At 39.6% G+C, this 26,813-nt stretch overlaps 1 protein-coding gene across 2 annotated transcripts in view; it reads right to left on the bottom strand.

Moving 5' to 3' along the window:
• The window catches only part of MBD2 (methyl-CpG binding domain protein 2), a 66,324-nt gene extending 40,431 nt beyond the window's left edge, over positions 1-25,893 (bottom strand). Inside the window, exons 1-2 of one of the 2 annotated variants that reach the window (XR_014302809.1) lie at positions 25,189-25,893; positions 12,052-12,211 (exon numbers count right to left, since the gene is read on the bottom strand). Coding sequence is in view for 1 of the 2 variants with exons in the window: in XM_082699078.1 (XP_082555204.1) it covers positions 12,052-12,211; positions 25,189-25,727 (699 nt within the window). In the remaining variant the exon portion in view is untranslated. The remainder of the gene's footprint in view (positions 1-12,051; positions 12,212-25,188) is intronic. The other variant, XM_082699078.1, reaches the window with a different exon arrangement.
• Positions 25,894-26,813: the final 920 nt, after the last annotated feature.

Below are 26,813 nucleotides of genomic sequence, written 5' to 3'. Positions count from 1 at the left end.
AGACATATCTAACACAATCTAAATATACCTACCAACCACTTACACATGAACAAACTCTTTAATGGTTAAACATTTTATTTCACTCCTTTTTCTCTTTGAAAAATTCCATTCCCCAAGTTATTTCCTATTTTCAACTTGAAAACTTTTCACTGATCATTTATACATCATGAGATTATTTTTTAAACTTCTTGTGATCATAAAGTACTTTGTGATTTAAAAAAAAAGTTAATAAATTTCTGGTTTACTACCTCAGTAGCATATAACTGCCCCCAAACAGTAAATTACACATTAGTAAGTGAAATAAAAATTAGATGTATTAAAGAAGAGATTTTTTAAAATTTAGAACTAACTTCATGGGCTTGGATGAGTATTACTAGCTGCTAGAATGGGCCAAGATTTAGAACCAATTCTGTTCCTACTTTTCATTTTTTAAAGATGAACACCAAGAAAACCTGTTCATATAAATGAGTAAATAAGAATGAGTTTTATTGTCAATCTCTGAACTTCTTTTGAGTTGTATGTCAAAATATTGCATTGTGAATCATCAAAAATTTTTAATAATTGAAGTCTACATTAAGTTTTCTATAAATTTTAGGCAAAGAATTATACTGGAAGAAAAACTTAAGTGTTACCAAGTAATTCATTTTCTTGGCATCAACACCAGTATCTCAAATTACTCCTTTACTAGAGATCACACATTCTGCACCACGGTAATACTGCAGACAAGTAAAAAGTGTGCTCTCCTATAAAACGAGAGAAGGTAGACTACGAAAGGGGAACAGGAGAAAAAAGAACCTGTACCTCCATCTCAGGTGCATGCTTAGTTCAACAGGAAAGAGTACACACAGAAGTTAAGGATACAGAAATACTTTTAAAATCATCCCTGTTGTGGGGCGCCTGGGTGGCTAGTGGGTTATGCCTCTACCTTCGGCTCAGGTCATGATCTTGGGTCATGGGATCAAGTCCCACGTTGGGCTCTCTGCTCGGCGGAGAGCCTGTTTCCCCCTCTCTCTCTGCCTGCCTCTCTGCCTACTCGTGACCTCCGTCAAATAAATAAAATTTAAAAAAGAAAATCATCCCTGTTGTGTATACCATGTAAGCTGTCACACAGCATAATCCCAACAGCAGGAATTTAATTTTCTATTCTAAATAATCACTTTTCCCAGCCTGGCTTTGAATTAAAGCTGAATGACAGTTTGAAACTGTACATATTCTATGACTAGAGCCAAAAGAACTCATTTTTATCTTAAATCCTGCAAATTTTGTACTTTATTCTAAAAATTAGCCATGTTTAAGTTTTTTTGTATTTTTTTTTAAAGATTTTATTTAGTCATTTGACAGAGAGAGACAGCAAGAGAGGGAACACAAGCAGGAGTGCAAGAGGGAGCAGCAGGCTTCCCGCCAGGCAAGGAGCCCGATGTGGGGCTCATGCAGGCCTCATGCAGGCCTCGATCCCAGGACCTTGGGATCACAACCTGAGCTGAAGGCAGACACTTAACAACTGAGCGATCCAGGTGCCCCTTAAGTTTTTTAAAAGATTTTATTTATTTACTTGAGAGAGCAAACAAGCGTGAGCAGGGGGAGGGGAAGAGGGGAAAGCAGACTCCCCACTCATCAGGGAGCCAGAAGCAGGGCTCAAGGCTCTATCCCAGGATCCAGAATCATGACCTGAGCTGAAGGCAGACGATTAACCAACGGAGCCACCCAGGCGCCCCGAGTCATATTTGTTTTAATGTAAAAACGCTGTTCTACCTACCCAAAATGATCAAGTAAAACTGATACGTCCAAGTATCATTCAAGTACCATTCTAATTCTATGGCTTTCCATATAGTACATACCCCCCAAGAGATATTCATACCCCAATTTGAAAAGCAAAGACTATTTTTTCTAAGGTCACTTTTCTCATCTGTAAATAACCACTCATAAGATCCTTACAAGGATCAAACAAGGTAATGCACATATCTTGCTGTGGCAATGCAGCTTTCGCTCAATCACTGAACAAATATCCTGAACAAATTTGCCTACTGTGTGCCAGCCACATGCTGGGTATATCATCATCAAAACAAAAAGTCCCTGCTTCAGAGCTAACATTCTGAGGGTTAGGGAAAGACAATAATTAACAAAATAGGCATGTATTTTATAGTCATTTTGGCTTGTAAATTCTGATTAAATATTGCTATTTCTGGAGTGCCTGGGTGGCTCAGTGGGTTAAGCCTCTGCCTTCAGCTCAGGTCATGATCCCAGGATCCTGTGATGGAGCCCCACATGGGGCTCTGCTCAACGGTGAGCCAGCTTCCCTCTCTCTCTCTGCCTGCCTCTCTGCCTACTTGTGATCTGTCAAATAAATAAAATCTTTAACAAAAAAAATAGTTGCTATTTCTATTATAAGCATTAACATGCTTTTGACCATGCTAATGAAATTTAGGAGCTTGGGGTGCCTCGGTGGCTCAGTGGGTTAAAGCCTCTACCTTCAGCTCAGGTCATGATTCCAGGGTCCTGGGATAGAGCCCACATCAGGCTCTCTGCTTGGCAGGGAGCCTGCTTCCCCTTTCTCTCTTTGCCTGCCTCTCTGCCTATTTGTGATCTCTGTCAAATAAGTAAGTAGAGTCTTTAAAAAAAAAAAAAAAAAGAGGGGCACCTGGGTGGCTCATTGGGTTAAAACCTCTGCCTTTGGCTCAGGTCATGATCCCAGCATCCTAGGATCGAGCCCCCGCACCACTGGGCTCTGCTCAGCAGGCAGCCTCCTTCCCCCACTCTCTCTCTGCTGACCTCTCTGGCTACTTGCAATCTCTATCTGATTTTAAAAAAAAAGAGAGGGAGAAAAAGAAATTTAGGAACTTAAACCTATTAAGCTTCTCCAGGAGGAAAGCCGTCTCCTGCTTCACAAGAGGGGAGCCTGAGTGATATCTTTGGACCAAACCAGTATTATCATCAAAAAATAACTTCAGATTTATTCCAGAATATGTACAGTAGCCTATAGTTAATGCCTTTTCACAAAATCAAGAACAGTGTACTTTACTATCTTTCAAATTTTTAAAAAATTGAGATACAATTCACATACCATAAAATTCACCATTTTAAAGTTTACAATTCAGTGGTTTTTTAGTACATTCACAAAGTTGTGGAAATTCCATAAGCTTTTGCAAAAAAGTAAAGAATATCTGGAATCTATGATTTTGTACTGAAAAATCCGCTTAGTGTAAAATCCCAAGTGTGGGACAAGATTTTTTAAGATCAATGGGAATATTAAAAATATATATAAATATTAGGTGGACTACACTTTGAGCTCATTAAAAAGGACTTGTTTAAAAAAAAAAAGGGACTTGTAGTTTACTGAAATTCATCACTGAAAACAAGTTTTGAAGAGTTCTACTTGAAAAATAACTTCTTGCAGCTTTAGCGAATAGCAGGTCATTAAAGGACTTGTGCAAAAGATGGGAATGAGTTTCAATCCAATACTTACAGAGCAGCTCTATCCAAACTAAGGCAGCTACTCTGTGAAACGGTCTCCTTTACATCCGGCCTGGCTCTAGCTGTGTACACATCCTTGGGAGAATTGTGGAAATAGTCACACAAATTATTTTCTGTAGGGTTTAATTCTCTTCCTGACCTCTAGGTCTATAATGACAGGGTCTTCCCTTGCTCTATCTTCAGAGTCTGCAATAATGCCTAAGCATGGAATGTGCTAAAAAAATTTTCTGTGGGATAAATGATTGCATAAAATGTCTATTATACATAAAACTTCGGTTATGCAGACCTTACTCTTCAAGTCTCATTTTCTGCTTTAAACTTACGGGTGCTAAATAGGTGGAAAATATAATTTAATGCAGTCTACAATATCCATCTCAATTTTATTATGGAAAGAATAGTCATCTGTATTATCTGCCTTGAGATTACCAATGTAAGAGAAGCAGTCCCAAGACTTCCTCCATCTATTACTATTTAACACATATACTTATAGGTATCTGGCCAGTGTCTTTGTCTGAGTCACACAGACAGCCCACAGTCAGGACCAGATTTCAACTGTATACTCTGTTTTAACATTTACCAAAATTAATACCACTGCACATCACATTCCTATCTCAGGAGTAACCAAATAGTCAATTCCCTCTGATTATACATTATCACCCATCACTCGTCCCCATAATATTCTGTACATCCACTCATCTATCCCATTGTTCAGTGGCTTTTAAACTTTTTTGACCCATCCCTCTCCCAATCTTACACTGTACACTCCTGAATGACCAACTAGGCTTTCCTATGTCCTCAGTATTTTCTCTCAACATTCTCTCCAGCTCCTGCACTTACTGACTTGGCCATCCCTTGAAGATACTTGCCCCTCAGGTTCTCTCAAATGAAACTTCTTTCTCTCCCTCCCCCAACTCCTTTCTACCTTTTTCCTTCTCACTCAACTGCATGTCCAAGGGTCAAGAGGTGGTATAGGTTTTATCATAACTCTCTATTTTTCTCAAATAATTTCTCCATTTTTGATCCTTTAAAAATACCAGTTCTTGGAAGCTCCTACCTGGCTATACTACGTTTCACTCTCCTCCCTTTCTTCTTACGTCGCTAGACTTACATAGTTTCCATTTCAGTTTCTCTCCATCCCAACTCTTATCCTCCTTCAGGGAGACCTCATTATTCATGTGGATAATTCAGCCAACATCCTGGGTCCTTCGATCTCTTCCTCTGCCCACACTCACTCAACTAATTGAGTGAGTACAGCCTTGTCAGTACTCGTAACTACACCATCTCCAGTATCTCAATCGAGCATCCAACTCTCCAATTCCTCCTTCCTATCATTGCAGCTCACGTTCTCAGAACAGCCCTCTGCGTTTCTTTCACGAAGTATCTCCTGTCCAGCAGTATCTCCTGTCCATTGACTGCCCTATTTTCTCACTCAGCCTTAACCACTTTCACATTCCACCCTACCCAGCACAGGTTCTATGGTCCATCATCATCATATTGCAAATGTGCCTGACTTTCTTGACCTCTGCAGTTTCTCCACTTCTTCTCAAACTTTTCAAAGTCCTTTAAGTTGGGAGTTTAACCAAATGAGCATCTCTTTACCACCTGGTGAATCTCTTCTCTAGCCAAACAAAATTTACTGAAAGATTTGCCCAAGCTCATTTTCTCTTACTCATTTTCAACCCTCTAAAATCTGACTTCTGTTGCCACTGAAAACCAAGGTTATTAATTAGCTTCATGCTGCCAAATTCAATGGAAGTTTCTCAGTCTTCCTCCACTCAACCCTTCAATGGCATCAGTGTAACTGACCACTCTTCTTTCTGAAGCTTTCTCTTCTCCCATGTCTCTATCTTACTGGACATTCTTTCTCAACCCACTTTGCTGATTCCTTCTACTCTAACCAAGTTCTAATTATTGGATTTTCTCAGAGGTTGGTTTGGGATCCTTATGTCTGGGTAATCTCCTTTAGTCCCATCACTTAGAATAACACTACCTCTGTGCCGATGACCTTCCAGCTGAGACCTTTCAATCAGCGTACCAACTGCATACATGACACTTCCATTTGGATGTTTAATAAGCAACTCAAACTATGCATGTTTAAAATGTGTTTTATCCATCCATATAAATTCTCCTAAGGTGACCTCAGTGAATGGTAACCCAATCTTCCCACTCATCTAAAAACTAAGGTCTCACACTTGAGTATTTTCTTTTGTCTTCTTCCCCACCCAATCATTAGCAAATCCTGAAAATTCTATATCAAAACAGATCTAGAAACTACTTCTTTCCACCACCACATGTCCAGGCTATCATCATTTATCAGCAGACTACTATATAATAGCTATTTGCTGCTCACTTCTTTGTCGTCCATTACATTTCAAATTAACAGAAACTGAACAGTGGCCCATACTTAAGGGAGATACTAATAATCCCTTATAAGGACTTCAAGGCCTACAAACGCTAATTTATCACCTGTGATCTGCTCACTCCCTCTTTTCGCCCCCAACTATATCCACTAGAGAGATACCAGAAGATACTCCATTCAACGAATGCTTAATACACTGATGAAGAGGAAACCAGCAACTTTGGAAAAGATTTTAGTGACTTTCTCTAAAGGTGAGGACTGTTGGTAGAAGGAATGAGGTCACGGTTTCCAGTGTGGATGGAAAGATTCTAGGGAAGAATCCAAGAGGCAGTTCTTACCACACAGTGTGCTCTACCAGGTGCTGGTAATTAGAACTGACCCTACCACAGAGCTCATTAGTACTAGTTTACCATGGGGTCCCAATGATACAAATAAGTCAGCCCCCTAAGGTACTGCTGGAATAACTGAAAAAATCCCTTATCTGTTCGACAAAGGCCTAATTTGAGATACAAGTGAGTTGGTCCCTCATATCTTTTGCCAAGGCCTTGCTTCCTCTCCTGTTTCTAAAACAGTCATTATTAACTTCCTTAGCTCTATTTTCCTTTGAGAATTTGATAAAGATAAGACTCTCTCCTCAGAAAAGTGCATAACAGAAAATACTGCACTCAGTTCAAAGGTTCCTGGAGGGCCTCCTGAAGAATGTTCTCTCTGGTTGGACACCTGCCTGTCTTCCCTATTTGCCTCTTTCATACACTGAAGGAAAAAACAATAATGTTCCTTGGTCACGCATTCTAAATATCGTCCTCTCTCCTCCACCTCTCATTCAAGCTCTGTAAGAGTAGTCTAACCATTTTTATGGGGAGAGGGGTAAAAATGCACATATATGCCCATGTTTTTAAATGCACAGAAGCTCTGGAAGGCTATACAAAACAACCGATTAATAACAGTTTCCTCTCAAGAAGAAGACCGCACATGAAAGACTGGAGAGGGAGACTTTTTTACTATTCTTTCATCCTCTGTACAAATTACCTAATCAAATAATAATAAATCTAAATTTTAAAACTTTTAAATAAGCAGGCTACATTTGCTTCTAATTTCTCATTTCCCAGAAACTTTCTAGCATTTTAAGAAAGACTTCTTAAGACCAGGCCCCTCAAAACTGGTTATGAAAGGTTATCAGATGCCTTTAATTTGGAAACCAATGGTTACTACAAAGTCTTTATCCTCCTTGATCTCGCCATGTCATTTAACAAAAATTTTCTTTCCTAGGCTTTTTGAACACGGAATTTTCTTGATTTTCCTACTACCTTTCTGGAAGTTCCTTCTTACTCTCCACAAAATTAATTTATTCATTTATTCACTACTAACAGTGTGACAAAATACTTTTCTCTTATTTGCACCTTTGTTAAGCGATTCTAACAAGCTATGACAATCTACAATGACAGGAGTTCTCAAAGCATGACTTCAGAGTTCCTGGGCATGCACCAGATCCCTTCAAAACTCCAAGAAATAAAACTTGTAACCGGTCTTCTTCATTCCATCCCCAAACTTGCTCTTCCTCCCCTATTCTTTATCAACCTTCACCCCAAGTGACTCAAGCCCAAACTGCAGCAGGTACGAACAGTTCTCTCTACAATCATCAGTACTTACACCTAATTTCTCTTGACTGAATCTCATACCTTTCCATACCTCCCAGGATAGTGTTAGTTGCCATCACTTCTCTAGACTACAACAGCCGACTATCCCTACTTCCAGTTTCATCTTTTCCCAAATCCATTCTCCACGCTGCACCCATTCTAGATCCAATACCCAGTCTGATTCTCACCATCACTACCTGTTCACTTACTTTCTCAAACTGCAGATACTATCCCCAAGATAAATTAGCTCACTACAAGAATTTTTATTATTTTGTTGAGAATAATTAAAATAAGCACATTCTACATCACCCGGTTACATACCTACGACACAGCCATATAGAACCCAAGACTGTATTTATAAAATCACAATAGGCTACTACCATAAACCAAAGTAATTTATAAGAAATCAATAATGGCAGACTTCTACAACTAATTCCGTACAAGACAACATGATGCTCTTTATTTCCCAATGTATCAAATCTGTGTGAATAGAGAAATGTGATGAAAGAACTGAGTCTTTCCAAGGTATTAGTAGCACTGAAAAGCCAATCTAAAAAAATAACTTGTTGCATACCAATACATATTGTAAGCATTTTATAAAATATACATATGTCACATTAACGTTAGGGAACCTGGACAGTATTAGTTTTGTAGCTTTAATTTATACACATTTCAGTGCTGTTAAGAACTAGAAACATAAGAATTTCATTTAATGTTTACACATCTGAAACACTGAAACAAAAGGAACTGCTAACAACAAAACCAAACTACTGGACTTCCCAAAACATATTTTGCACCCAGCATCACTTTATTTTTTTATCCAATCCCGGTCTTTCCAATTACATTTTTAAGGAAACTTACCGTTTTAAGAAATTAGCTTCCTTTTTAAAATTGAGGGTCATATCTCTGAAACCTTAAAACATCCCTCTTTAAAAGATCAAAGCCTGGATAAATGCCTAAATATTTAGTTTTCTAAGCAAAGGTTTTGTTGTCTCGTTTACATATTAAGAGAGCTAAATAGCTCTCAATATTGTCCAATACAGTAGCCACCAGAAATATATGGCTATTTAAACTTAAACAAAACTAAAAATTAGTTATTCAGTCTCACTAGCCACATTCCAACTACTCACTAGCCAGCCACACATGGCTGGTGGCAACATTTCCATCACCACATAACTATCATTTCTTCCTCGGAGTAAGCTTTGGAGAAAGCTGCTCATCACTTCAAACTCCATACTGAGGACTTCCAAATCTTTGTCTGGTCTTTTTCCATTAACCTAATGGAATAGCTCCAGCAACCTAATTGACAGATACACTTTATCCACTAGAAAGACGGAGGTGGCAACTGGAAATAACTATGGTAGTGGCAAATCAGTAAGGCACAATATGATCAGGAATGGAACAGATTTTCAGAGTAAGGTTAAGACTGAGACTGAAACAAGAAGGAATAGGTACTGCAAAAACAGTAAATATTAATCAAAAGATAATGCCCATTCCACTGTACCTTTTCATCCTAAAATAACTGCCACTTTGCAAAGATCTTCAAAAAATATTTTCTCTACCATACCTGAAGTATTATGCATCCAGGAAACTTACTTTTGATATGGAACATATACTAAGATCTCAGTTTATAATCCATCATTATAAACTACAATTTAACCTATTTTGAAGTTTATTTTAATAACATTTCAAATTCTTTCTAGGGTTTTTTTGTTTAAGTTTTATTTATTTGTCAGAGAGAGAGAAAGCACAAGCAGGGCAGTGGCAAACAGAGGCAGAGGGAGAAGCAGGCTTCCCGCTGAGCAGGGAGTCCTCTGGGGACTCGGTCCCAGGACCCTAGGATCATGACCTGAGCTGAAGACAGTGACTTAACCAATGGAGCCACCCAGGCATCCCTCTTTCAAGGGTTTTTAAAAACCTCAAAAGCAACACAATTATGCACTTTAGCCAAGTTTATAACTATATAGCAAAACTAACTAACACTCCTATTTACCAATTTATATCTCCCAGTGTTCTCCATACTGTATTATTTTTTTTCCATACTATATTATTTTTTAAAAAGATATAATACAGAATTAGCCACAAAGACATTTTCTGCTTTTTTAGAGATAGTCAATATTGGCATTACTCCAAAAGAGAGCTTATTTTTAAAACTTCAACTCCATTTTTGTGACTGTTTAATTAAAATAAAATCAGGTGCAAAAATAAAACTATGCCCCCCCGCCAATTCAGACAGAAACTTCAGAAAACAATGACAATGAAAGGCACTTTCAAAATAATAACTTTCAAAATAATTAATTTATTCAATATTTATGACCACTATAAAATTCTGGAATGAGGTGGATATTAACTCAAATAAACATGAAGCAAACATTTACTAAGTACCTACCGTGTGCTAGGCTTTGGACTACCTATACCAAAAAAAAAAAAAAAGGAAAGACAGTCCTTGCCCTCATGGAGCTCACAGTCTAGTCGAAGCAGACAAACAATCACAAATACAATGGCAAAGCACCAGGGAGGCATTATGGAAGAAGGGACTGGTTCTGCCTGGAGAATGCAGGGGCAGGCTTCACAGAGGTGGAGACAATGGAGCTGGGCCTTGGATGAGGAGGAGTTCACCAGATGGAGGGGAAGGGGGGAAGCGCATTCCAAGCAGAGGAAACAGCACATGAGCAAGCAGAATCTTGAAAGCACATGCCATGGTGCAGGACGATGAGCGGTCCAGCGCAGCTAGAGCATAAAGGTGCACACAAACTAAAGAGACGAATTAGTTTTTGGTTTTTAGAGAATCATAACTATCAAGAACACATCTTCATATACTTAGTGTAGTTTAACTGTGATTCTGAAAACAACAGAGCGGCCTGAAAGCATCCCATTCATTTCATAAATATCTAACCCCTTTTGATAGGTACCCAGCATTGTGGTTAGAGGTTTTTTTTTTTTTAAGGCAATTTTAGAAAACTAAATCTTAATTTTGCTCTATATATTTAAGGAGAAAAATCAACCTAAAATAAGGGTTTTCTTAAGCTGAATCACAGAGCTATACACTCTACAGTTTCTCGCTTTCTTTTACACTTCCTCTACCACCACCGTCTTTTACCCTTAACACCTTCATAGCTATCAACCCAAAGTAACCCCCACAGTTAAGCAACAGAGAAAGCAATTTCAGCCTTCCCTTCCCATTCTGCCTATAAACAAGGTACCTGACAAGGTCCCTACGGTAAATCGATGCATGGTAACCAATGCAACAGACAAACAATGTACTTGGTCCCCCATACCAATTTTTGGAAATTAGACTATTATTAACAAACTATTAAGCTGAATTCTGAATAAAGAGAGACATAAAGCAGAGACCTGTATCATCTTCAGGAAAGAGTAAAAAGATAAAGAGGAAGAAATCTTGGGTCAAAAAATTTCCATGTACACTGGCCACCAAGCAATGTTCACCAAGGAAGCTTGGTGCTTAGGAAGGTGCAGTGGAGAAAGGAGAGAAACTCACATGGGTCAAATACTTTATTAGACGTTTTCATATAAATTCCTATTTACTCCTTGCAATAATGCAAAGGGAAGGAGTTCATTACCTTAGTTTTACAAATGAGAGATCTGAGGCCATCAGAGGTTAAAAAGAGTTACCCATGACTGCCTGAGCTAATAAATGACAGAGCCAGTACATCAAACCACGCCTGCCTGGTTCCAAAGCCCAACCCATCCTGCACACTGCCTCAGGGTACCTAAAACGAACACAGTACTCCCAAGCAGCATGAGAGGTTGTATCCAGGTTATATACACCCTGGAAAGAAAAGCCCTTACTTTTCCCATAGTCTGTAAAATGACCGTGTAGTCTGTGAAATGACAGTGGTGGAAATACACACAGATCTCTGAAATTTGGAGGAAAAAAAATGGAACCAAAATGGTTATATAAGATTAGCTGCAGTGGGGGGGAGCTAAAGTAAAGATATTGGGTGCTCTGATACAATTAAATTAGCATAATAACCCAAATGCTACTGTTTAAATTATCAAACAATAAACCATCAACTAAGCCACTCAATAAAATTAAGAGCTAATGGAAAAATCTCCAATCACAGTATTAGGATGTGAATATTACTGCTAGAAGTCATTAACCTCAATATCATCAAAAGTCAAAATAAAAATTGCCCTTTCTCAAATCTTAATTCTGAAAACTGATAAGGTAAGCATAAACTATGTGGTAAGCGTACTTGCCACATTAAAATTTTGCCTCTTTTGGGAAATAGGAACTATTTTAAGGAAAAAAAAAAGAAGAGACAATTAACATCAACACAGAAATCTTTTGTAAACAGTGCCAGTGGGCCAAAAATACTATGTTGGCTTAGATAGATATTGAAATACTATTTTCAACTATGCACAATTTACTTACGTAAAGTACTGCCAACTACCAGAAAATTAATCAGATCTGTAAATCCAAATACTTTGGGTGGGGGGGAGTGGGGGAGGGGAGATTGGGAGGTTCAGGCAGCCAAAATTCTAGTGACATAATTACAGTGTAAGATACTTTGTGGAGAGCTTCTGAAATAGCAACCATATGCTTTAAGTAAATTCACCAACCTTATTTTGATTGAGAGGATCATTCCGCAGTCTCTGTTTGTTCTTCTGTAATTTACTAGGCATCATCTTTCCAGTTCTGAAGTCAAAACTGCTGAGGTCAACAGTATTTCCCAGGTACCTTGCCAACTGAGGTTTGCTTCTGAACTTCTTACCACTCGGACTAGAAGAAAGAGAACATTCATTGTACAAAAGATAACAATGTTTCCCCTAGATCTCTACATAAACCTTTTGTCACATCTTTCTTCCTATCCTGATTATTACCACACCAGAATTTTACATGTTTTACATCATTGTTCCTCAAAAAAATGGCAAAGTTTTAAAGGAATTTCATAGCTTCCCTGTAAGAAGACATAATGTATCACAGAATATTACACTCCACTAGGTACACCAACTGAGTACATAACAGATGTTACTGCAGATTAGCCCACCAGTCACCCAGTAGCCACAGACAGAATCCCTGTACAAACTGCACGCACAGCACAATGCGCACACTGCAAATGTCTTCAATATTACAAACTTATTTCTAAACTGACTTCTGAAGAGCTTTTTTTTGGTTAGTAAGTATTACATACACACAATGTTAGCAGTGATCAGAACTTCAGAAAAAATTCTTCTGAAGTCAACAATCCTTATTAAAAACACTTGGAATCCATATATTCTTTGGGCTACCAATCTGAACTCATATTTATGAAAGAAAAAATATTGAATTTTGATATTTAAATGCTCCCTAATGTAACTACTCAAAGCAGGAAACTAAGGCAAATATTTGCAAATGTGTTTGTACATTGCTGACATGAGTTTTATCAGCCAAACTCCTATGTGAGAAGCTTATCAGGAATAACTTACTTGTCATAAGAAATATTGTTGAAGCCGAAAAATTATAAAAGTGCCAGAATTATACAGAAAACTAGTCTTTTCTAAAACTTTTTTTGTATCTAGCATTCATCTATAAGAAAATTTTTATAGGAAGAATGCCTCATATCATCTAATAAATTTTCGGAGCCAAATTTGCTAAAATCAACATTAATGTCAGCACAGATATGTTACCAGAAGAAAACTGTAAGAATTCTAAAATATTTCTCCAAAAAGCCAACATGCCCTATTTAGAACTTAACCTTGCACGAACTGACCACAATAAATGAAATATATCTGAAGAGGAAGACAACAGAGTATTTTGGCTGGGAAACCAAGCAATAAAAACCTGCCCTGGAAGAGCAAAACTTCTCTTTGGGTCAAATCCAAACCAACCCATTGCACTTTGTCACAAACTCTATGGTATTCTGCCACCAATGACTTCAAGACAAAAGATGATCACCACAGCATTTTTCCCCCACAATCACATAATGTAAGTATTCCTGCAACACAATTCAAGTTCTAAAATGCAACCTACAGAAGGAGGTCACAACCGACATTCTCAATCAGATATCACTCTGATGAGACACTTCATTAGTGCAATAAAAGCTGAGATTAAGATTGGATTTAGTTTCGACAGACTAGTGTTCCAGAAGATGAAAATACTAAGGTAGCAACCTCTCCCAAAAAGATAAGCACTATTATTTTTAAGGATCTAGCTTAGAAACAACTAGAAAGTCATTCTTTTTAAGAAATCAATTGACTAATATCTCCAGTGAGCCCTGCAATGAGTCATTCCTTATGAACAGCTGAAATGCCAGTTACCTACTGCAGCTGAAAGCATACTAGAGCCTCACTACAACATTCCTCCACAGAACAAAGCTCATTAGAGATCAGTTTTAGACACGCTTCGCCAAATTAAGAAAATCTAAATACTTAAGAACTCAGTTAAAAGGCCGTACTCATGGGGCACCTGGGTGGCTCAGTGGGTTGAAGCGTCTGCCTTTGGCTCAGATCATGATCCCAGGGTCCTGGGATCAAGCCCAGCATCGGGTTGTCTGCTCAACGAAGAGCCTGCTTCCCTTCCTCTCTCTCTGCCTGCCTCTCGGCCTACTTGTGGTCTCTGTCTGCCAAATAAATAAATAAATAAATAATTTTTTTAAAAAATGCCATACTCATGAAATGTGATTGCCTAGTTTATGACCTAGATTAGCTATTTCATATGGCTTAAACTGTTCCTATGTTTATTAATTTTAAAAACCAAATGGAAACTGAAAGGTCTAAGACACTCCACTGATAACTAAATTAGCAACGAAGTAAGAAAGTGGAAATCAAGTTTTAACCGTTAACATCCCCCCAGAAAGGTGGCATATCAACTGGTAACCAGGCTGGTATTCATACCAAACTCTCTGTCCCCCAACATAAGATGGAATTCTATGACACGTCCGTACTGGATAGCTACAAATACTCGTCATACACACTGTTGCCTTCACAACAGTGTACAAGCCCTTTTCTTCTCTGTAACTGCTATAGTCTGTGCTTGGTGCTTTAAGGAAAGTCACCTGGAGGTGCCTGGGTGGCTCAGTTGGCTATGCCGCTGACTTCAACTTGGGTCACCGTCCCAGAGTCCTGGGATTGAGCTCTGCATCGGGCTCTCTGCTCAGCAAGGAATCTGCTTCTCCCTCTGCTTGTGCTCTCTCCCTCTCAAATAAATAAAATCTTAAAAAGAAAAAAAAAAAAAGAAAGAAAGAAAGAAAGAAAGAAAAGGAACGCCAACCTGCCTGCCCCAGGAGATTTTTAAACAAGGGACCTTCCTCCGTGCAGGATGAAGACAAGCATATAGAAAGGCAAGGCCCAAGGGAATAGTTAAATAAGAATTCTGCCCATCAGATATAAAATATGTGCACAGCACCAAAACGAACCTGGCAGGGGCAGATGAAATAATGCTAGATTAACAAAAAGACTGCCTGTCACTTAAGCTCTGGTCTTAACCCAGACTGCCCTCTAAGATGGCCGCAGTAAACTGAAGTCCCCACACACCAGAACTTAACGTGACTAAGCTTTTATTCTAAAAGCAGCAAACTACAACTTAGGAAAATTACTTTAAAAAAAAATTCTAGAAGACTAGTGAAGGATATTAGTCATTTTCAGTTTCTACCAAAGTGATTACTTCTATTCCTAGTAATGAAATACTAATATTTCACTTTCAACCACAAAAAAAAATTCCCTACCAACTGCCCCCAGATATGCCAGCCCTGAACCGACTTGTGATTTCACCTTTAACTTCTCTACCTTTCAAATATCCAAAAGGAATGATTAAATTAAAATAAAGACATGAATTTTTTTTTCATGTAAGAACATTTCATCATTTGAACTGTGTCTTTGCTTTCATTTTTTTAAAAAGATTTGATTTACTTATTTGACAGACAGAGACCACAAGTAGGCAGATATGCAGGCGGGGCGGGGGGTGGGGTGGGGGGGGGAGCAGGCCCCCTGCGGAGCAGAGAGCTTGATGCTGGGCTCAATCCCAGGACCCTGGGATCGCGACCTGAGCAGAAAGAAAAGGTTTTAACCCACTGAGCCTCCCAGGTGCCCCTAAACTGTTTAAAGCACTTCTTAAGCCTAACTCCATCCTTAGAGGTTTCTAACTATAGATTATCAAAAAGAAAGAAATTCCATGACTTTCAACTTTAAGAAAAACCTCACTGAGATACAGAAACTACTTAAATTGTGGTCATCTTAATTTAGTAATATTCTCATTTTATCACTCTATAAATTCACGTGCAAACATCATTCCCTGATCTAGCAACTGTCACATGCCTTGCCAGTTTCCACATAAAAACTAATTCTTCTGAAAACCTGTTGCTTGCCTGTGCAACTGCACTCTATAAACACTCCCCTAACACAGCAGAACCTCTTTTTTCATGTTACTTGGGTAACACGGATCATCATGATGTTTAGTCAAACATTATGAGGAGACCAGACTCTGAGCAAACACAAATGTATCTTTAAACCAGTTTCGAACAGGATGAACTGGGGGGATGGCAATAACCAGCGTGCGATACGGTGAAATTGGCTTATGAGTTGTCAAGGAGCACTGTGGTCAGCAGATGGTGGCTATACGGCTGAAGATCGTGTTCAGAAGTGCATCACTTGCCAACAGTACTTTGTGAGGAATAATAAAAACCTCCACACTAAAAATTCTCTAAACTACAGCACTGGAAACATTTTGAGAATAAAGAAACATCAACTTTCTACTGTTTTCTACCTTTTTTAAAAAAATATGTATTTTATTTATTTATTTGACAGAGAGATCACAAGTAGGCAGAGAGAGAGAGACCGAGACAGACATCAGGCTGAGCAGGGAGCCTGATGCAGGGCTTGATCCCAGGACCCTGGAATCATGACCAGAGCTCAAGGCAGAGGCTTAACCCCCTGAGCCACCCAGGCGCCCCTGTTTTCTACCTTCTTTAAATGTTAAAGCTAACTTGTTAGCTACAGAGTACATATTAAAAGAAAAAGATTTCTCTAACTTTATATAACAATTGTCTCCACAAGTCGAGTTTTGGCTGAGACTAAGATCTGAAATTAAAATTAACTTTTTGTACTTTAGTACAAAAACATGTAATCAGAAAACTGCCAAATCAATTAACTTAAATAATACATGCCATTGCCTCAAAGCTGAATGCCGTACACACAAAGAAATCTACCTTCAAGTCATCCCCCGTCTCGAAATCCCTTCTTCCCAATCCTTACATGCAGGCCTTTCCTAAAGCGACCTGTCTCAGCCCTCCGCTGCAGATTTCATCTCCTCTTGCCTTACTTATATTCTCCCATCTCCAGTCAGTTACTAAATCCAGTTCCTTCATTTTCACCTTTGAATCCATCCTTCCTGTCCTTTGTTGTTGCCTAATCAAGTCTTAACACCTTGGGTCTAAATCACCAGGACAAGATAAGTGACTCTATTTGCTTGTCTCTGCATTCTCAACTATCCAAACTACTCTTCCTCAAACACCACTCTGACCAGAGTTCCAATTTAAAAGTCTTCAATGACTTTAACCCATTAGCAAATGGAAGCCAAACATCTTAGCCCTGCATGTAGCATTCTTTTTCCTCTACCTCCTCAGAAGGTTTAAAACCTACTTTCCACTCTTCCTAACCCAGTGACCTTTGCTCCAACTATACTGGTTTATTTATTCCAAACAGACTGAATGGCTTCCCTCTTCAGTCATTTGCTGAGTATCTTTTACCTTTTACCTGATCTATAATGCATGACTCCAACCCTGATCCCCAAGAGCCCAGAAATACCAATTCACACCATACTTCTTCCATAAAACTTTCCCAGAATGAAGTAGTGGAATGTTACCTGCCAGTAACGGGTAAATAATCTTGAACTGCTTATTGGCATCTCTTGTATTCTAGTTTTGAAATACTGAATTCTGCATGGTTATAAAACTTCTACAAGTTTAAGTTTTATCTTCACAAAGAGCATACTGAAGTAGTTATTTATGAATGAAATTATCTGATGTCAGATTTGCTTCAATAATGACGGTTGAGTCAGGGGTAGTGGATTGGGATATGGAAGAAATAATTGCTGAACTGGGTACTTGGTAATTTCTTATATGATTTTCTCTACATTTATATATCCATTTGAATATTTCTATACTGAAATGTTTAGAACATAAACATTAAAATATACAAACTGAATATATTCCCTGAGAAGTGGAAAGTAGTTTGTTTGCTTGTTTTTTTAATATGGAGTTTGAGCAAAACTGAGCATTAAAGAATTTCCTTAGCAGTTGGGGCTGGAGTAGAGAATTATTTTTAAAGCATCATTAAAGAAAAAAATTATATACAAGTTGACTGCTGGTAAAATGTGACAGCATTCCACCTTTTTGATTAAGGAATCACCAACACAATTTAAATGGTATAAAAGACCTATTTAATAATAATAATCATCATCTAAATCATGTGCCAATCATTCTCATTCCATAAACTAACATTTATATAACAAATATTACATGCAAACAGTATATTACTGATAGCAAATTCTATTACCTCTATTATCATAGTTGAGAAAAAATGAAAGCCAGGGTGATCCACTAAAAAAAAAAAAAAAAGACTGAATGCAGAATTATACCTAATCTCAGCCCACTGCCTTAAGCTTAAGGTACTCACTTTTTGAGAAAGGAAAAAGGAAAAACACTGGTTATTCTGGTTGAATTGAGGACTGGACACTTGTGGAAATGTCAGAAATTAAAAACATCTGGGAGCTATTTCAAATTATAATGGGGAAAAGGGGGCTGAATATTGATGAAACAAGCTTGGCCAGGAGTTGATAACTGTTAAAACTGATTGATGAGCTCATGGGAGATTCATTATACTTGTCTAATTACTTCCGCTCTTGCAGGTATTTGAATTTTTCCACAATAAAAAATAGGCAGGTAAGTATACCCCAAAAGACTATATTCTGAAAAAACAGCTAGGAGCCTCTGAAAAAGGCCTTTTTAAAGACATGCATACATGTTGGAAATCATTTTAAGGACACTCAGCCTTGATCTTATCTATGGATTCCTCCAGTATAAAAAGAACAATAGAAGAGCAGAAACACGTAGATGCACAGAATGGAAGGCAATAATGTCAAAATATCAACAAAGCATCATCACCTTTGCCAATGGCCAGCTTCTATCCCATTAATTAAAATTATGAAAAATTAAATTTTGAGTTTATATCTCAACAAATGAAACTTTTTAAAAGCAATTTGAAAAAAACCATCAATTTGAGATTATTTTTAGAATCTATGTGTATCGGTTCCTTTTGAGCTATGTATTTCCTCTCTTACAGGTATGATGGGGGTTCTGGCAGGTGAGACTTTGCATGTCAGCTTTTAAAAATCAAATGTAGGACAGATGGCAATGTTGCACCCTAACAAAATTTCCTCTAGCACAACACAAACAGCTGTGATGGTACAGCTGAGAGAGAATTACCAGAGAACAGTTTTCATCATAGCTGTTTATCTTTTATTTCCAGATCCAGGGTTCAATCAGGCAATATCAAGGGAAAAAAAACTAAAAGTGCTCCTTGGGTGGCTCAGTCAGTTAAGCATCTGCCTTCAGTTCAAGTCATGATCCCAAGGTCCCTGGATTAAGCCCATTGTCCAGCTCCCTGCTTAGCGGGGAGTTTGCTTCTCCCTCTGCCCCTCGCCCCACTTGTGTGTGTGCTTGCTCTTTCTTTCTCTCTCTCTCAAATAAAGTCTTAAAAAAAAAAAAAAGGAAGAAAAAAGACTAAAAGCAAGTCAAACTTGCAATTCTGCAGTAAGCACTTAGTAATAAACATTACACTTAGTTCCTCCCTCCAACTAAAGAGATTTTTTTTTAATTGGTCTGTAGGGCACATTTCAATTGTACCTCAACTCTGAAAGAAGCACAGGAGCTTTTTGCAGGAAACATACAAAACTATCTCATAAGCTACATTTAACCCTCAAGTTACAATGTGATTTCTTCTAATTTAAGTGAAAACTTTTTTTTTTAATTGATTAGACAGAAATCACAAGCAGATGGAGAGGCAGGCAGAGAGAGAGAGAGGGAAGCAGGCTCCCTGCGGAGCAGAGAGCCTGATGCGGGACTCGATCCCAGGACCCTGAGATCATGACCTGAGCCGAAGGCAGCGGCTTAACCCACTGAGCCACCCAGGCGCCCCTTAAGTGAAAACTTTTAAAAATGAAGATGACCTATAGCTTGCTCCTTAAGGGAACATGCTGCCTATATGAATATCTGAGAAATAATAGGGTCAATCCTAAATTAAATATATATGGAGAGAGCAAGTAAAAGATAAGGTGGGAAACATTTCTGAACAAAATGACCACTTCTATAATCCAGAATAAAACTGCTTTAAATTATGTTGATTTACAATTTTTCCCTTCTTTTTCTTCTCCAATATTACACAGAGCTGGAAGATCATCTTTCAGTACAACAGCTTCAGTACCAAAGAGGATTTAAAATTTACCCTTTGTCAACTTAAGGTACAAATATAATAGTAACTAATTGCATGGTTTTAGTAGCTTGCCAAGCTCAATAAAGTAAATTAGGCATGAAATGTTGCAATATTTGAGGATTACACATAGGATCTCTATGGGAGGCAGGAGAACGGGGTCGTTAAAAGTTCTGGGGTTCAATCCCCTGCATCAGAAATCTAACTCTGCCCGTACCAACAGTACAACCTCAAGCACGTTACTTAACTTCCCTGTCCTAAGTCCCCATCAGTAAAATGGAGAATTGTACCTATAGATAACAATGTTATAAGAACCCAGTAAGATAATATATGTAAAGTATTAAAAAAAAATACTAATGGCTGCCAAAACTATGAGAGCTGTGACACAAAACACACAAAGAATTAAGGCACATAAGATCCTATGCTAAAAAAAAAACCTTAGACTCAATGAAATACAAATGTTTATTTCTCACTTGTATCTTTGCACTATAAGCATTTTACTTACCATTGTACCTACATCTCTAAAATGCTTTCTGGCCTTCCATAATATCCTCAATATTAATGATGAAAATAAGGAACTAGAAAATGTTTAGACTTCCTATCTCAACCAATTTCACTCCAGCACACCACCAGAAAATATAAAGCAAAAGCTAACAGGTCATTTAAGACTTGTTTCACACATTTTTAAGAGTCATGTCAACTGGTAAACACTTATTTAGCATCTATGTGCTCAGCACTGTACTAGGAGGAAAGACAGCTATGTGTGAGAGCCACAGGTTCTTCGTAAATAAATAGTACAGTAACAGACGGGACACCAGGCTAAACTACATAGTGATGGCCAGAAAGCCGATTATTAGGGGAAAAGACAATTTACTGAAAGCCAAAGAGACTTTAATATATAAGAACTGTGATGATGAATTTCTCCCCTGATCCATTCAGCTAGTTTTTCCCAACAAAGACTACAAGGCAGAGGTTTTTGTTGTTGGTGGTGGTGGTGGTTTTTTGTTTGTTTGTTTTAAGATAAAAGACCAAAAAAAGAAAAAGAAAAAAAAAAAAAAGAGGGAAAGGCCTGGTTGAACTCTGACATGCTTAGTGACAGAATTCATGCCCTCAAAGCAGCATACCAACCTCTGGTAGCAAGTCAGATATACCTATACATTTTTTTAAACCTATGTATATGTTCAGCTCATACAACTTTAGTTAATGAATTGTTTCCCTTAATTAGTCCTTAAACATATCTGAAGCTTTAAGAGATCTAAGTATTTATTTCAGTGATCTGAAATTGAATCCTTGTAACACAATGAGGTACAGGTAGAAATCAAAAGCACTTTACAAACTGACAAACCACAGGACCAGGAAGTGTAAGTGACAAGCTCAAGGTTGCACCAAAAGGTTTTGTGCAGTTAGAAGATCAACTCCTCCTGACCTCTTCATCCCTGTGTGCTGCTGCCTTCCCTAGGGACTTCTACTTTTATCATTCATTCATGATTTTATAGACCTCGGTTTTACTGCCTATGAGTCCTCTTCTTTCCAGATCAAAGTGAAATAACTTTTTAGTCTCTCTTCATGCACCTGTTCCCTATGATAATTTTAATTGTTCTCTGGTTCCCCTGTATCCTTTTTTCAGGGAAGTGATCAGGTACAAATGCATCATAATTTTGACACAAGAAACAAAAACGTTTATTACTATTGTTTTCAAAATCCAACCACATATTTTATGACAGCAGCTTAACAGTTTGCCATGATTCCCAGATCTTTAACCCTAATGATAACTAAAAGTCTAGAAACCAACAAGTTTAGACTCCTATAGGGTCCTATGGCTCCTATAGGGTCCTATGCAGAGGAAAATAATTTCAAAAATACCAGTCAGCAACTGCAGGGAACCAAAAACCAGGAGTCAAGTGGACCAGTTAGAATATTATTGTTCACATAATGGGTTTATATGATGGCAACAAACTTTCAGAAACTATTACCAATGGATCCAGCACTTTATCTAACCACACCTTTTTTAAAAACACACTTTATATGATAATGTATGAACTGCCACACACTATCAGTAATCCTGACAGGAGGCATAATTATACTGCTTAACAGGCAACTCAAGGCACATGTTCCTATTAGAACCTGGCAGTCTCAGGAAACAGCCAAAACACCATTTTACCAAAATTTGAGGCTTTCACGATTGAACTTAATTTCTGACCAATTAATAAGTGTAAGCCACACCCTACGTTAACAGGCACAGATCTGTTTAAATTAATCTCCCTAGGGACAGGCTAATTCAGGAGTTAGCATTATTAGAATCTGTGTGAACAAATGGGTGCAGGTGTTCACATTACCAATGGGAGAGTTAACTCTTAAGCCACTTATTAACAGAGATGCCTGGTGAGCTACTGGTTTTTGGTTTGGGTTTTTTTTTTTTTTTTAAGATTCTATTTATTTATTTGACAGAGAGAGAATCAGCAATAGAGGGAACACAAGCTGCGGGAGTGGGAGAGGGAGAAGCAGGCTCCCCGACGAGCAGGGAGCTCAATCCCAAGACCCTGGGATCATGACCTTAGCGGAAGACAGAAATGACAACTTAACAAATGAGCCACCCAGGCGCCCGGAGCTACTGGTTTTTTAAAGGGTGAGGCATTTATGGGGATGCTGATATGCAAAGTGTGACAGTTTGGTTGAAAAAGAATGTATTCACCTTCACTATGAGTAGATGCCCTCCACCATTCATCTCGGCAAAAGGAAGTCAAAGTCAGAAAAACTGCTGTATTACAAATACCACATCATGCTACCCTGGGTCGGACCACCTCTGAATGTAACCTCTCAGAAGGTTATCAAGAGTGAGTGTTACAATCCTGAAAAGTAAGTAACATGTTGTAGGTAGTCAGTAAACAATTAGACAACATTCCTTCCAACCCTGAACTAAACACATGCAGCACAAATCTATTCAAAGTGTCTTTTCATTTTGTATTAATAAGTAAAAAGCAAATCATGCTGCACTGTCTAATAAAAGACTTTAATTCTGTAAGTATCACTAGACTGGTTTCTCATTTATTGTAAGATGAATTTGTTTGGAAAGTTCTTTTTAAACTATATCAGCTTTTCTATCATAAAATATTTATTGAGTTTGTATTTAAAAGTTAAATACATTTGTATTAAATACACTTGTAAAAATTTACAACACATTTAAAAAAATATTAAGTGACCACAAATCAAAATTAGCAAGACGGCTTTTTAAATAACTTTTCCAGATACTGCGAGGAAAACAACAAAAAACACTTTGCAATAACCCAAAGTTAGTCTGAACAAATACGTCATCCCAAACCAAACAAACTATATCCCAGGAGAAATGCCATAGAGAGTGAAATTCAAAGTCTAAGACGCTCTACTGAGAATAAACTAGTCACCTATTCCTCAAGGAGTTCAATCCCAGACACAGAATATTCTTGTAAAATATAATTGGCTACAAGTCAATACATAGTTCACAGAAAGAAAGTAGCATATTATCCGCTTAGAAAGAAAACACAAGTTGTTAATGAAAGAATGTGCAAAAGTGAGCAATTGTGAATAGCACTAAATGAAACAAGTGAACTTGTGAGGAGTAACAATTGTTCCACAATAACCTTTTCAGTATTACTGAAGTAAATTTAGTATTTAATAATGGGGAAATATAAGATAGTCACCATTGAATGTTTAGAATAAGTTTGCCATTTTATCATTTAAATTTCAAAACAAGTGGTCTCTGATCAAGTGACAAAATAAGTTCTAATGCAACACGACTTTCTTTTTCTTAAAAAGGTGAAATAAATTTACAGAAACTATTCTTCCATATATTTGAACAACCATCAGGAATATGTTCATATTTACTTATTTTCCAGCGGTGATCACATTCTTTTTTTTTTTTAATTTGACAGAGAGGTTGGGGGGTGAGATGGGGTGGAAAGCAGGCTCCCTTCTGAGCAGAGAGCCTGATGCGGGGCTTGATCCCAGGACCTGAGCTGAAGGCAGAGGCTTAATCCACTGAGTCAAGCAGGTGCCCCGGTAATCACACTCTTGTCCGTATAAACACACACACACAAAAGTTTGTATTATTTTTTTAACCTTTCCAGTCTATTTAAAAGTACTCTCAACTCATAAACATTGTTGAGTTTATGTATGTGTATTCCCCTCTCCCCACTGAGGGCCAGTGTATTAACCTACTTGATGAAGAAAATAAATCTTTTAAAACATTATTCCAATGGCTAAATGGCTGGCAATAACAGGCTCCAACACGCAAAGGTATTCCCTGAAAAATTATTCAATCAGCCCCCAAAAATGGCCCTCCACACCACTGAATATAACATGTTTATACTCTCTTCTATAAATAGGATGGTTTATTTTTAAAAGTTAGTAAATTTTTTGATAAGAAAATTCCACTGATATCAATTGCCCCAGGCACTTTTCTCAGCTTAGTAGATCATCCAATGACATGGACAGCATGACCACAAGACTGCAAGATCACATCAGGGTGAAAACCTGAATCATGCAGACCAAGATTTCTCAAACTGGTGACATTTGGGCCAGATAATTCTTTGTGTGGGGACCATCAAGTGTGTTAGAGAATATCTCACAACATCCCTGGCCTCTAACTGCTAGATGCCGGGATCATACCCTCCCAAGGTATCAGAACCAAAAATGTCCCCAGACACTGCCAAACATCCCCTGGGGGACAAATTTTGGTCTAGGAGTCTAACAACATATTACCGTGTTTCAGTTTTCAAAAGTGAGTAAGTTCTGCGACACCAAGACAGTTTCAGGAAACTTCAGGCATTCCAAGTAGCTACTTTATACCAAACTTTCCTGGATCTCACAAAGTAACTGAAACCTTATTACTGCAGATAGCGAATTCTTCCACATGTGCATGATTAAACACTCCTGTGATGATGAATCTGGGAAAGGCTGGGACAGGAGCCAACAGTGACTGGGTTTTATAGTTTCGATGAATTACACCTTCTTTTAACCCTTCTATGGACTAACCATTCTTGCGAGAGAGTACGCTTTTCTCCACCAAACATATTCCCCAGCACCGTCCACATTAAGACGCCCTCCGGGTTCTCACCATTCTGACACTGTGCCTGTCCTGTCACTGTACTGGGGTCAGCTCTCAACCCAAGAGCTCAGGGACCTTCAACTACCAGGCCAGCCGGTCTCTGCCACTTCCCTCGGGCCCTGCTCTCATCAAGACATCCCCTGCCCAGGTCAGCTGCTGACCCTTGACCCCGACCTGACCCCGCTGACCCCTCCCCGCCCCCAGGGCGGTACCTGAAGTAGTAGACATCGCTCTTGCCGGCACTGAGCCCAGATTTTCGGATCACTTCCTCCTTCTTCCATCCGGGGGGGAGGGCCGGGCAGTCCATCCTCTTCCCGCTCTCCGTGGCCCGGGGTCCCCTGGGCCCCGGCCCCGCGCTCCCCGACGGGAAAGGGACCGGCTCCCGCCGGGGGGCGCCGCCGCCACCGCTGCTGCCGCCGCAGCCGCCGCCGTCGCCGCCAAGGCCGCCGCCGCCACTCGGGGGACGGCCGCGGCCCCGGCCCCGGCCCCGGCCCCGTCCCCGGCCACGGCCCCGGCCCCGGCCACGGCCACAGACGCCGCCGCCCCGGCCCGCCTGCTTCCACCGCCCCCGGCCACGGCCGCCGCCCCGAGCGCCTTCCCTGCGCACGCCGCTCACCGGGGACGGGGCGAGCGCGCTGCCCTGGCCCCCCTGCTCTATGGCGGAGTCGCCGCCAGCGCCGCTGCCGCCCGCCGCGCTCTCCCCCTCCTCCTGCTCCGGGCAGCAGCGGCCTCCCCCCGGGTGCGCGCGCATCCAGCCCCCTCCCCAGCCGGCGCTGCGCTTCTTCCGTAACCGAGCCCTTGGAATCCCGGAGACCCGCCCCGCCCGCAGCGCGGCGCGCGGGGGACGCGCGCAAGCATCATAGAGCGGACGCGCACAGAGCGGCCCTCCCGCTCGGGGCGTGGCCCCGGCCGCCGCCTCTTAGGTCCTCCAAGCGCTCTGGGCGGCCATATTGTCTCCGCCTCCTCGAGGACACGCCCCCAGCCCCACCCGCTCCGCCCCTGGCCGCGCCCTTCCGGCCCCCGGCCCCCACTGCCGAGGCTAGCGCCGAGCCCGGAAGGCGGGTCGGGCCCCGGAGTCATTTGTGGAGGAATGTCAGAAGGACTGCGGTTACTTAATTTCCTGTAGGGTTAACTTCTCTCTATATGATTTTACCTACGTTTGCTTCCCAATTAATGCGTAACAAAATATCTCATTTTATATTCACTAACTTGACAGTTCATTTAAGGAGGTGATAGATAACCCAATACTCGCTTTCCCGCCTCTACCAAAATTTGCCAAGGAGCTCAGATTAAAGAAGTGGGTCAAAGTGTCCCATTAGATGAAAATCACTATGCTCCAAAGTGATTGGATTCTGCATGTAGATCCCTGGATTGATGATCGTCCAGAAACTGTGAAGCTATAAGGAGAAAAACGGCAACCTGGAACATTCCCACCACTTCTACGGGGTTTACCCTTAAAGTCTTTTTTTTTTTTTTTGAAAGATTTTATTTATTTATTTGAGAGAGAGACAGTGAGAGAGAGCATGAGCGAGAAGGTCAGCGAAGCAGACTCCCCATGGAGCTGGGAGCCCGACGCGGGACTCGATCCTTGCGACTCCCGGATCATGACCCCAGCCGAAGTCGTCCAACCAACTGAGCCACGAATTTATCATATTTTGGAGGATTTTTTTCTTAGTTTAGACCTCCTTGTATAAAGGCATTTGACAATTATCAGTGGCCTTTGGCTCGGTAAATACTCCCTTGTGTTCATTTCCCTTGTGTTGAAAGACTAACTTAACCCATCATGACAACCCTTTAGGATTCTGGGTGGAATTCATTTGGATCTGCCAACTCAACA

The sequence above is a fragment of the Mustela nivalis genome, assembly GCF_964662115.1.
Source record: "Mustela nivalis genome assembly, chromosome: 14".
Taxonomy (NCBI): Eukaryota; Metazoa; Chordata; class Mammalia; order Carnivora; family Mustelidae; genus Mustela; species Mustela nivalis.
Note: the sequence above shows the minus strand (reverse complement) of the source record. Positions and strands in the feature narration are given on the sequence as shown.